At 35.2% G+C, this 12,098-nt stretch overlaps 1 protein-coding gene across 23 annotated transcripts in view; it reads left to right on the forward strand.

Moving 5' to 3' along the window:
- LOC106129681 (casein kinase I) overlaps positions 1-12,098 on the forward strand; it is a 47,174-nt gene that overhangs the window by 11,823 nt on the left and 23,253 nt on the right. For all 23 annotated transcript variants that reach the window (XM_013328309.2, XM_060948600.1, XM_060948601.1 and 20 more), the window contains one exon: positions 303-460. In XM_013328309.2, coding sequence (XP_013183763.1) covers positions 303-460 — 158 coding nt within the window. The remainder of the gene's footprint in view (positions 1-302; positions 461-12,098) is intronic.

A 12,098-nucleotide genomic window follows, 5' to 3' on the forward strand; every position in this document is an offset into this window, starting at 1 on the left:
CTGATCTAAGAAGCGAAAGTCAGGTGGAAGTATTTGATGTGAAAACCAAATCTACGTCCAGGATCGTGGTGAAAGGCGCACCACGGTCCCCTGGCGCGTGAGGTGAGGACGTAACCGGGACTGAGGCCAGGAGGATAATGTTTAATTGATCTCTTTTACAATGGATAATATCAAATAAGCCATTACAGCTGAATGTGGCCTTTCAGTCTTTTCGAAACTGTTTGCTCTGTTGTTTACCCCATAAGGGATAAAGACGTATTTTATGTATGTGTGATGATTAAATGTGTGTTTTACATTTGCAGCGCGACAGGTGCGGTCGGCGGGCGCGGCGTCGGGGGCAGCAGCGCGATGCACACTTCAAGGCACTCGGTCACCTCGTCTTCGGGCGTCCTCATGGTGGGGCCCAACTTCAGAGTCGGCAAGAAGATAGGCTGCGGGAACTTCGGCGAACTCAGGCTTGGTAAGTGCAAGCTTAATTGAATTTTGGATTCATTCTATAAAGTACTAATGAACGTTAACGTTTTTATGACAATTTTTTTTTGTTAAAGACCTAAGTATTATGAATTTTATAGAAATTAGAGTGGGTCCAATAAAAGACCCTGTACCGGGATTAACAGGTTAAGTGCACAAAAATATTCTAGTGCACCAACTGAAATGCAGGCTAAAGAAGAAGGCTATTCCTTATCAGATTTTGGAGTCTGGTAGCCGGCGGACCGTAAAATCTGAGTCCAATTAAAGATGGACTTTTGGCAAATCTAAACGTCGTATGGCGCCGTAGCCCCCTGGTGCGTGACGCCATCTTTCCATTTCTGTTGCTCTTTAGAATTGAATGGTCATAAGAATCGCTGAAAGAAAGTGCATGAACGTTACATCACGTGATATTCACATCAATAACAAACGTGTAATGACGTTTTTTTTAACTAGAGTGGTGTGGTGGTATTTGCAGCATCGGTGACTGTAGTCGAATATATCAATATCGGGTTTTTTCCTTAAACAAAGTTAGATTTAAGTGGGAGCTATGTTATGGGCTCGACTGCTATAAAGGGAAGATCAAGATCTTCCGCCAGGCTAGATGTTTTGTCTGGAGAACCGCGGTTCTGACGATATCAAGCCGGTTGTCTTTATGCTTCAGTTCGTAGAAACTTGGATAGCGCGATTTAGATTGGCTGATGGCGTGTGACGTTGAGATATCGCCAATATTTAAGCTCCTTGTTTTAAATTTCACTATGGATATTTTTTTGACTTCGGTGATTTACCCATTTCTACCAATTTCATTACTTCTTCTCTATTCTATCGATATCCATAGATACTGTACTGCACATCGAGAAGCTGTCTGCCTAATTCAGAAAGTTGATATTTGATATGTAAAAGACAATTGGGTTTACTTCATCACATATGCCTCAAACTGATTAGCTGATAAATTGACCACAAGGGATATCTAACGGATATATCGTTGGTGAATATTGATTTTCAAGAAACTTTTATTGTGATTCAGTATGAATCGAGTATCGTTTAAGTAGAAAATATTATTAAAAAATTGATCATTGGTCTTTTCGACCGTTGTTAAAATTGTTACCACTGGTACACGTAATATTCGTGAATACAAATTAGTGACGGTAATGAATGAAGTTTTGGTGTAATGACTAATAGGTTCGTATGTGGAAAAATAATTTAGGTATGAATTCTCAGAATTGACGCACTTTTCTATTGTAAAAACGGAAATGCCTTGTTTTTAGGAGTCCGTTACTTAAAACAAACGACGGGTTCCTTCAATAATTAATCCACTCTTTATTCACAATAAAAGATCCACACGTTATGAACATTATTGTAACTATTTTGCATCGGAGGTGTAGAAATTTGTGCAACCCGTGTTCACTTTGATGTCCAAAACTAAAATTAATCGGTACTTAACATTTTATCATCTGTAGTGCAATGATTTTCCTTGAATGTGTTAGGTTACTAATAGTCTCAAAGAGTAATTACTTATCTCCTATCTTGGGTTGAGTGAAAAACCTAGTTAATTTGGTTTTTAATTTTCCATAGACATAAGAATGTCAGGTTCAAAGACTTTTCCAAAATGCTTGAAGCGCGTATAAAACGTGTTAAGCGCACCTATAATTGATTCTTCATTATATTAGCGCTAATATTGTAATCTTTGAAAGATAAAACGATGACGTTTATTGCAAAATCTATATAAGTATAGGTGTAGGTACGTGGCACATAATAAACATTATATTATGCTCATATCGCGTTTGTTATCACATAACACATTGACTTGTGTTGTGTAAGTTGACCAGTCAAACTATTTGGTAAACTTTTATATGCTTTATTTAAAAATTGCTTTTCTTGCTTGCTTCGTTCCTTCGGGAATATTAGCCTTCACTAACTTTCATCACTCCTTATATAGGGTCGGCACAGTATGTTAGTTTCTGTCTAGGAGCGCATGATTTTATGGCTTTCCATTAATCCTCTTTTTCAGTCTTCTCCTTTTTCCAAAACCGGCTTTCATATCTTAAGTGACCTTATGGTATTAAGATCGTCTCATGATATGATATATACATAGGTACGAGATCCGGACATCCTATTATCGTACAATTTTTTATAGCGAGAATAATAACCAAATTCGGTTATAGATCGAAAACAATCTTGCGGCATTATTGTCTTTAAAATAAAACTGGTTCGGGACATATTGGTTGGCAAGTTTCAAAGTCTAATGAATACTCCCATATACTGAAGTGAATAAGTTTTAAAACATTAAATAATCCAGTTGTTGCCGTGAGGTTAACGTAATTAGAAACCAGTCTGTTATGACAATTTATCGATCAGATCTGAAATGATTAAGTTAATATTAGAGTCGACTCTTTAAGCATATATAAAAATAAATGAAAAAGAAAACCGGCTTTATAATTTCTTAATGAAGTTAGTATTATGATATTCACGATACTTGCTGTCTTTAGAGTACTTATTTATCGGCTATGAATCAGCCGAGAATTCAACCGGGATTATGTTATGTTGGGAAAAATATACTTATTTAAAAATATATAAAAATATTATTATTAAGTACCATTTTTTTGTACCTCACACAACCGATTTTGAGACCGAAAATCTACAATTTATTAAAAGGATATAAAATCTTTTTTTATCTAGAAAGACGCGATACACATCATCCATATAAATCGCGGTTTCATTATAAATTTTAATTAACCATGTATATACGTACATATGTGGCAACAACAATGTTTGATTACTGGCAATCCAATTGGATCGCCAAATTATTCGTATTTAAATCTTGACCCAAATCCTGAGTGTATGAATTTTAAACATTTATACAATCGAGTGCGACAGACAGGTAAAAGCGGACGCTTAACAAATACCCACAATATAATGGAAGAGATATGAGTCATCTTTCGCTGCCGTCTCTCCAAACTGTTTTTCTAACGAATTTTGCAACAATCATTCAAGGTGAATAATTAATTTATCTTTGGTTGACTAGAAATTATTTACCATGAAACTCTTGAGTTTTGTACAATAACGTTATATACAAATAAATGAAATATATCAACACCTACCTATGTTTATGGTCAGCGCTTTTGTTGTGTTGCCTCAATGTCTGTTTCGAATATCTATTCAAACGGTAATTTTACTGTTGAAGACACGAGAGTATTGTTTCTTCTCGAGAAATATAAATTAATATTTGTTATGGGAGAAAACTTAGGTAATGAGTAGGTATTTCTACATTAAATTCGCTCTCTTCCTGCCATGGCTTACCATATTGAATCGAATGATTCAATATAACAGATACATAAACTCGTTACTTTTTAGAATCCGAAGTGGACAGGTAACTAGTTTTTGTTGAACCGAGTTGCTGTCGGTGAACGTCCTCTTTTTTCATCGTGCATACAACACATGCGCTATGTGAGTCCTTGAATTAAAAGTCAAGGAAAAGGTGTCTTGTAGTCAAAAGGCACTCGTTGTTTTGCATTCGCAATAGTTTTTTATTCCAGCAGATAGGCAAGTAATAAATAACTTATCTCTCATGTTGGACATGATTGCAAGTTTATTATACTTACTCTGTTTGGTGAAGAAGGCATTTTATAAAAAAATGGTTACGACTAATTCTATGATAGAAATAGAAATGTCTAAACGTAAAACTAGGTTAAAGTTTAATAAATAAAATAGAAGAAATTCCTTCGGTGTCATTAATAAAAAAATAAGATTTGTTTTCAACAGCGAATGCTCAAAAATATCCTCACAAATGTATAACGTCAACAAATCTGTCGAATGGTCCGATTCTTGCTTACCACGTGACCTCAGTAGTAATCCTTGTTGTCTGAGTGATAGGGTTTCATTTAGTTGACAAATTGTTCGCTGATTATATGGCTGCAAGCCCTGATTTCTAATTTGCTGGACACATTTCTGCAATTTCTGACATTAGAGAGAGAGAGAGGCCATAGATTAAATTGATTTCTTTTCCTATCTAGCAATTATTAAAATATCTAAACTTTATGCGAATGTACTATATCTCAACCGTATCGAATGATAAAGTTGGGAAAGCTTATAAGGTAGTTGGCCTGGTATATTATAATATGTATATTATAATCACACTATGTCATGCATTATTAAGAGTATACGTCAAAAATGAAAAGTGCTATCCAGTCAAACTCAATATAATTTTAGCACTAATTGAAGCCATCAAAAACCAATACATTGTCTAGCGTGTTCGTTTTAAAAAGTCAGTGGTCGCGACGTGCGCGTCATAGAAATAACGTGAGACACGTGCGGAGTGATTAAATCGATGCGTATTTACTCTTCAATCGTGTTTTTTTGGTAACTGGGCACTTTCTAAATATTATTTTACTGAATTCGTGATTTTAAAAGAAACTGTTTCAGATAATTTATATCGAGTATAAATAGATTAAGCAGACTGGCCACTAAAAATTTTAGCATTCGAGTTTTCCGTTTTATAAACCATTCATGGATCATCTTGATATTAGATTGTAAAAGACATTTACCAAATCATGCATCATAATTAAGAGCTACTTGCTTTGTGCTTTTATTTGGTAGGAACCAATCAGGAATTTTTATTGAAACTTAGTGGTAAAAAGATGTTATAATTGTATCAATTTACAATCAAAACCAACAATACAATCTACTTCGATTTACGTGAATCATAGTCTAGTTCGACCCAAATCTGTTGCTTAGGCGTCAATGCATGTTGTATTTCGACTTAGTCACTTAGCAAATATTATTTCGAATTATTTAAAATGAGCACAAAATGATTTTCATTATTTAGAATGAATATTAAAATAAATACGGTGATTATGACAAGTTCGAATTATATCAAAACTAGCGGCCCGCCCCGGCTTCGCACGGGTGGACATATTTTTGTGTTTTATGTTTTGAAATAAATTTATTTCAAAACAAATTTATGCCTATGTCACTTTTGAAGGTCTATTCTATATCTGTGCCAAATTTTATCAAAATCGGACCAGTAGTTTTTGAGTTTATTCCACACAAACATACAAAAATACAAATCTTTCCTCTTTATTATTAGTGTGGATATTTCACCATGATTTCGCAGAAATGAGATTCAAACTAAATTTATTGACATGACATACAATTTCGACTTCGCTTTAAATATATCGGTGCATTGCTTACCCTTAAATGTATTTGCTACCATTTGCTTGATGAGTCAAGCTTTCGTTGATTCATTCTCATTTAGGCCGGGACTCCACCAAAGCAGAGATGTGTGCGGTGTGCTGTGTGCTGTGCGAGAAGAGATGTTTTTCAGCTCGCGGGACTCCACCAAAGCGGAGATGTGTGCGGTGTGCTGTGTGCTGTGCGAGAAGAGATGTTTTTCAGCTCGGGTGCGGGGCGTTGAGTGCTCAGTACGCATTCTGACACGAAAGGCGGGCGAGAGGGGGGAGGGTGACATCGCTCACTGCACGCCGCTCACATCTCTCGTCTCCACTGCGCGTCGTCCGCGCACAGCTCACATCTCCGCTTCCATCGCGACATACAAATATTACACATCTCCGCACAGCGATCTCCACTGAAGCTGAGCGGAGAAGAGACGTGTCAATAACTCAATTCTATTGGTTGTTTAAAAAACATCTCCTCTCCGCTCGTCTCGTCTCCGCTTTGGTGGAGTCCCGGCCTTACGATAGGATTATTGAACCTCGCAAGTCTGCTTCAAATTGTCTCTCGTGGTTTGAGTGGTTTCCTTTTACATATTATTAAATGCTAAATTCAATTTTAATACTTTACAATTTGAATCCTGTTATAATGCAATGTAATAATTAGTATTGTTGGAGAAAATTTATGAAATTAACTGCGAAATGCGATCATAGTATTTAATCATTTTTAAAAGCAGAATCTTTTAATTCCTATGTACACATATTATACCTTTATTTTGTATAGGTATATACACATATAAACGCCATTAGAACCCAACTTTAATTTTTATCATAAACCAATCAAACAAACATATTGTGTCAAACAAATTTATTGTGGTTGCCCAAAGTTGATGCTTTAATTTCTGGAAGAGGTTTGTAGGTACTTATTGAAATAATACCTATCACCTGGTCCCAGAGTCCTGTAACCTTATGCATTGACACACAACTGTTAGAACTTTTAATAAATAAGTCTAAGAAATGAACCAGGTACCCATTTTTTTTACTGTTGTTATGGTTTATTTTACTGTCGTATAAATCTCGATTAATTTCTTCCAGTGGAACATCCCATTAGGGAACCAAGATAGGATGCTAATTGCAAACGAAATTGAAATTTCTCTCCCTAAAGGTCAAAATTAATTGACTTCTAAACAGCTCCCAGGTTCGTCTTGTATCAATAAACGTAAAATTAGGTGGTTTTAATTTTATATACAGAATATTATATTAGGTTTTACTTTGTAGGCGTTTGATATACGCAGGGATACTCTATCTAGAGGCCCCTTTATCTCTTTTAATTAATCTGCTACTGATGATATTTTATGCTCAAGCTTATCTTATATTATGGATTCGCAATTAAATGTCAATATTATATAATTCTTTTTGAGTTTTTTATAATAAGATTATATGTGGCTTTCATTTATTTTTTAGCTTTATCATACAATACATTACATACAGGCAATGAAAACGCAAAACTGTTTATGATTTTGTCGGTTTTATTAATAAAACATAAGAAAAATTTGAGAGATCCGCGGTCGAATTATGGTCGGGAATTATCGAATTTCCATAAAATGTTTCGCCAGTTTAGCCCTCTACCATCGTCGTAACACGTTATGGCCGAATTAAACATGGTATTCTTACCCAAACAACTCATTGATTTTGTATACAAATTATTATCTAGTAGTTACGAGTACAACGTTAACTTTTAACTACTCATATTATTATCTTTCCTGAACTTTTGTTGCAACCAAAACTATGAAAACAACAAATTTTATTTTTTCTTTTTAGATATTCTGTTATGTTAATACAACCAAGAATTTACTAATTAGCAAAATCAGAGATCAAAATCACGTTACATACATATGGTCACGTCTATATCCTTTGCGGGGTAGACAGAGCCAACAGTCTTGAAAAGACTGAATGTTTAATACCTGTATTAAGCATTTATAAATAACATAATGCAACGCGAAAGTTTAGAAAAATATATCTTTTGATATGTTAAAACGGTTTTGAACAATGTGTTCTCTCGTCCACATTTCTATTCTAAGATTGGATAGTTGTGAGGTTGAAGTTGTTGAGGAAAATGATGCAGTGCAGTTTGTTACCGCTTTTTCTGCATTGACGCTTTGAAAGCGGCAGTGAACTTACGAGTAGTTTTAAGTAATTTATTTGACGTCAACTAATGTTGTGAATTATGATAATGAAGCCAAAAGATATAAAAATTATTAAGTGATATGAAGTATCCCATAATAAAGAATAAGCATTTTTGAATTTTTAATTTGTTCTTTAAGAATTTCAAAATTTCACACTAATGCCATGCCGTGACCGTGAATCTTCAAATTCCAAGGTTAAAATATCTGCAATAGATTCAGAATGCAGTGAATAATTAAACGGCATACGATATCTTACATGTATACATAAAATCATGCACTTCTCGGAGGAGTAGGCAGAAACAACATCTATCTATGTACTTGCCCCGATCCATGCATACCTCTCTCGCTTCATCTACGTTCATAAATCTCTTCATGCAAGTTACTTTCGGGTACTCTTATCTTACTCCTGTATCTTGCTTACACTAAAACCAATGGCGTTTTCATGCATGTCAATGTTTGCGTCACATGTTCGGCCAGTCAATCAGATCTCATTGTGTGGCCGCATTTTGTAATCAGTTGAGGAAAAGATTTTATTTATATCTGACCGGGGATTAATCCTCCTAATTTATGACACAGAGAATGGAACGGTCTCACCACTGGGTCGCCGACAAAAATATGAATGCAGTTTCATAAACGGTATCAATTTTAACGAAACATTTATAGTTGTTTACAAAGAGATACTCCAGTATCTATATAAAACAAGTCTATTTCTGTTCGCTTGTGGTTGGGGGTGGAATCCGCCCGCATTTACATTAGGATAGATTGTAGGCAATAATGTTGCAGGCTGGGAATCGATACAGTTTGTAGAGAATGTGTTTATTCTGATCGTGTTTGGAATCACTGTAGTTGATTCAAGACAAGGAATAACTATTAACGTGTAAACAGTTTCAATCTGCTTTTATTTTCTCTCTCATCTTTGCGTGCTCCCAGTTACACCGTCCGCCTCTATGATTTCCAAGTTATCTGTTATGACACAGCTGTAATCACTTCATTATGCTAAAATTTTTAATATAGCCAACCGCATTGGCTTCATCCACATTCCTAGTCGTCACAAGTAAAAACAAACTCTTCGTTAGTACAGTCAACCGTATATAAAGTACCATGCATAGAATATCTATGACGCTGCATTAGAGGCGAATTTACAGTGAATTTGGGTAGATTGGAATTCTGTTGACTGTACTAATGACGAGCTTGCTGTAACTTATTGCGGTTATGAATGTGGATGAAGCGAAAAAATATAAAGAAATCGTAGCAAGTGGAAAAATTAGGTCTCTTCTTTCTTCTTCAGGAAAAAGGCGTATTTTAAGTATGTTTCTATTTCTTTATAATGATTTATTTGTTTGTAATATCTTTATTGCACAGAAATTTACACAGTCAGAAGTAATGCGAAATGATAATTTAATTGTCTTCTAAATAACAATTTTTTTAAACAACCTACATAAAAGCAAGTGTCAAACAGGCATTGTTGAACATTGAATTCGCGTTATAAACTGTTACCGAAATAGATAAGAAACATTTTCTAAGACGACATCCAAGAAATGTTACAGTCTCGAACCACTCCACACATCCGGCAACTTCCTGTAATTTAGAAGTAATGTAAAAGGGTCTACACCCGCAAATATGGCAGGCAACGGAAGACACATATGGGGCTTGGTATATCTAGATGTTATAGGTACATACTATAAATTTCACACAGTACTATACAATCACACAACTTCAAAGTTCATACTAGGTTCTAAAAAAAATTATGATGTATTTCTTTGCGATGGGCTCCAAGTGAGTTACAAAGTTGAGCACTGAAAAGTTGCAAAGTAAATAAGCAGCATCAAAACTTAAGGGGAGCGTAGGAGTTTTCATTCATACCAACTCAATTGGTACGAACGCTCTCGCATTTTCAGCTCATCTTTGAAACGCGGGGTCTGTTAGTAAAAGCATGTAAGTGCTACTTAACATGTTTTGAACAGATTTTACAACTGACTACCATAAACCAACGAGCCTTGGGAATTTTTGATCCATAGGCTCTGCTTGTTGATTTCCTACTATATGTGCTGTGTGGTTTCCGGCGCTGCAGAATAGATCCATTCCATATCTTTGCCATGGACGTCGTAAAAGGTGAATAAAGGATAGGCTTATAAACTTGGGATTCCTCTTGTGTTTGTACAAAAATAATTCTACAATGTCGAACACACACAAAAATACTAAATGTATTCAAAGTAACTAGGCAATTTATAATTTTGTGTAAAAAAGACCTTGTATCTTAAACTCGTTGTATAAAATAAATTGCTGCGCGCATTCATGACGAAGTCTTAGTCTGGCGAGTAAACACGACCTTTGGGAAAAATTTAACAATAGTGCTTATGTAGAGTCAAAGTCGACTGGTAATTGCGTTTCTTGCCTGTGAAGTTTCTCGAACGAGATGATAAGAAAGAAACTTGTGGTCTGGTTGCTCGATTTTGTTTGTACTTTGTAATTTTGCAGTCACTTGTTTTGCTTCCGAGCGCAAGGGAACTCTAACAAATTAATCTAATTTATATTGATTTTTTTCATATCAACTTAAGATTAACTAGTCTCAGAGTTGTCAGATATTGGGTATTGAAAAATTTCAATTATTGACTTTATGAGACAGGTCCTTAGTTTTGAAAACGTATAACCTATCTCCTCCAGGAAAGAGACGTGATTTTATGTGTGTACGTAACTTGTTACCAAGTCATACTTTTGGTTCTTCCGGTTCTCAACTATCTGCTAAAGCCCGAACTCCGCTAAAAACAGCATGACATCTTGTGGTTTTCAAAAGATTTTGCACAGTTATTACGGTTGGTTGTCTGCCTGACGTCAACCGACCTTGGGAAAATTTCGGTCATTTTTATAGTATTAGGCAGTTTTCACCGTTTGTACTTAATTTGTCCAATGATAAACTGATAAGATAGACAATTGAGATCTGATATCTCCGTAATCATCTTTCGTACTGATGTATGACGCTGATAATCATATCGTAATGTGACTGGCAGTCGCGTCACACGCTATTCCTTTGAAAACGTTTTTGACACTTTGTTAGGAATTTAGAATTTTGCGATGTCAAAGATAGATTTATCTAAAGTAATAAAAGAAATAACCTGAATTTTCACTAGTGATTATGGAGGTTTAAACTTTAGCTAGCTGAGATAGTTATGAATGGCTTGGCAGCGTCAGGCAATGGCACAATGATCTCATATTATAAAAATGGAAGTAGGTATCAAGAGGACACTGACTGATCGACTAACATATCAAATACACAGCCCAAACCGTTGGGTCATGAGGTTTGAATTTATCATATAGGTTTCTTGTGTGCATGTTTGCAGTGCCTAGAGAGGATTTCCTTTAATTCCCGCGGGAATAGAAGTAAGCGGGATTTTTCATTTTACATGGGCGGAGCCATGGTCGAACTCTTGTTATGTATGTGGATTCAACTTATAAATGTAGAAATTCTGAATGTATTTCAAACCGTATATGTAAACAAATAGATACGCCATTATGGCAGGAACTAAAGTAGTCCCTTAAGAATAATGGAGTAAAAGTCAGCATACAAGGGGTTCGATTACCTTGTGTTTTCTTGTCGGCCAAATGGCAGCCAGTTGTTAAATTTTGTTTGCAAGTCGTATTGATCGTGTTGCCGTAAAGTGTATCCCATGATGCAATAATGCCTGAACATAATATACCGGCATGTCATGTGGTTTTTGGCAGAATTAAATCATAACCATACCGTATGTATGTAACATGAGAAACAAAAGAACATAAGCACCAGTATAGTTAAGTTTGTGATATCAAATAAAATATTTTTCTTTCTTTCTTTCTTTCACCAAAAATTCTCATTCTTATGTTGATCTCAACCATTCCATTAATTTATTTCATAATTTTATGTGGTTCAGATCCTACAATAGAGAATGCAATAGAAAACAGAGTCTATGATGAGAGAGGAAAGCCTACACTTGTAACATGTATCTATCTGAACTTAATTACCTATATACACATCGTAATACCTCATTTCCTTTGGGGATGCAACATGACTGGCGGCTCGGTAAAATCCATTACCGTACTGTATTTACAAAATTCACTAACAAATCTCACATTACTTAAAGTTGCTTAGCATTGATAGTTTATAAAAAATATAAAGGAATGTTTTTTCTTTATTTGGTTCGTTCCGCCGACAATAGTTTGGTCTTAATTTTAAAAAGGAGAAGTCCTAAGCGTCTTCTTTTCATGATTTTCTAAACACAACAACGTTTTCTCAAAATGATAG

Source organism: Amyelois transitella, chromosome 16 (genome assembly GCF_032362555.1).
Source record: "Amyelois transitella isolate CPQ chromosome 16, ilAmyTran1.1, whole genome shotgun sequence".
NCBI classification, from domain to species: domain Eukaryota; kingdom Metazoa; phylum Arthropoda; class Insecta; order Lepidoptera; family Pyralidae; genus Amyelois; species Amyelois transitella.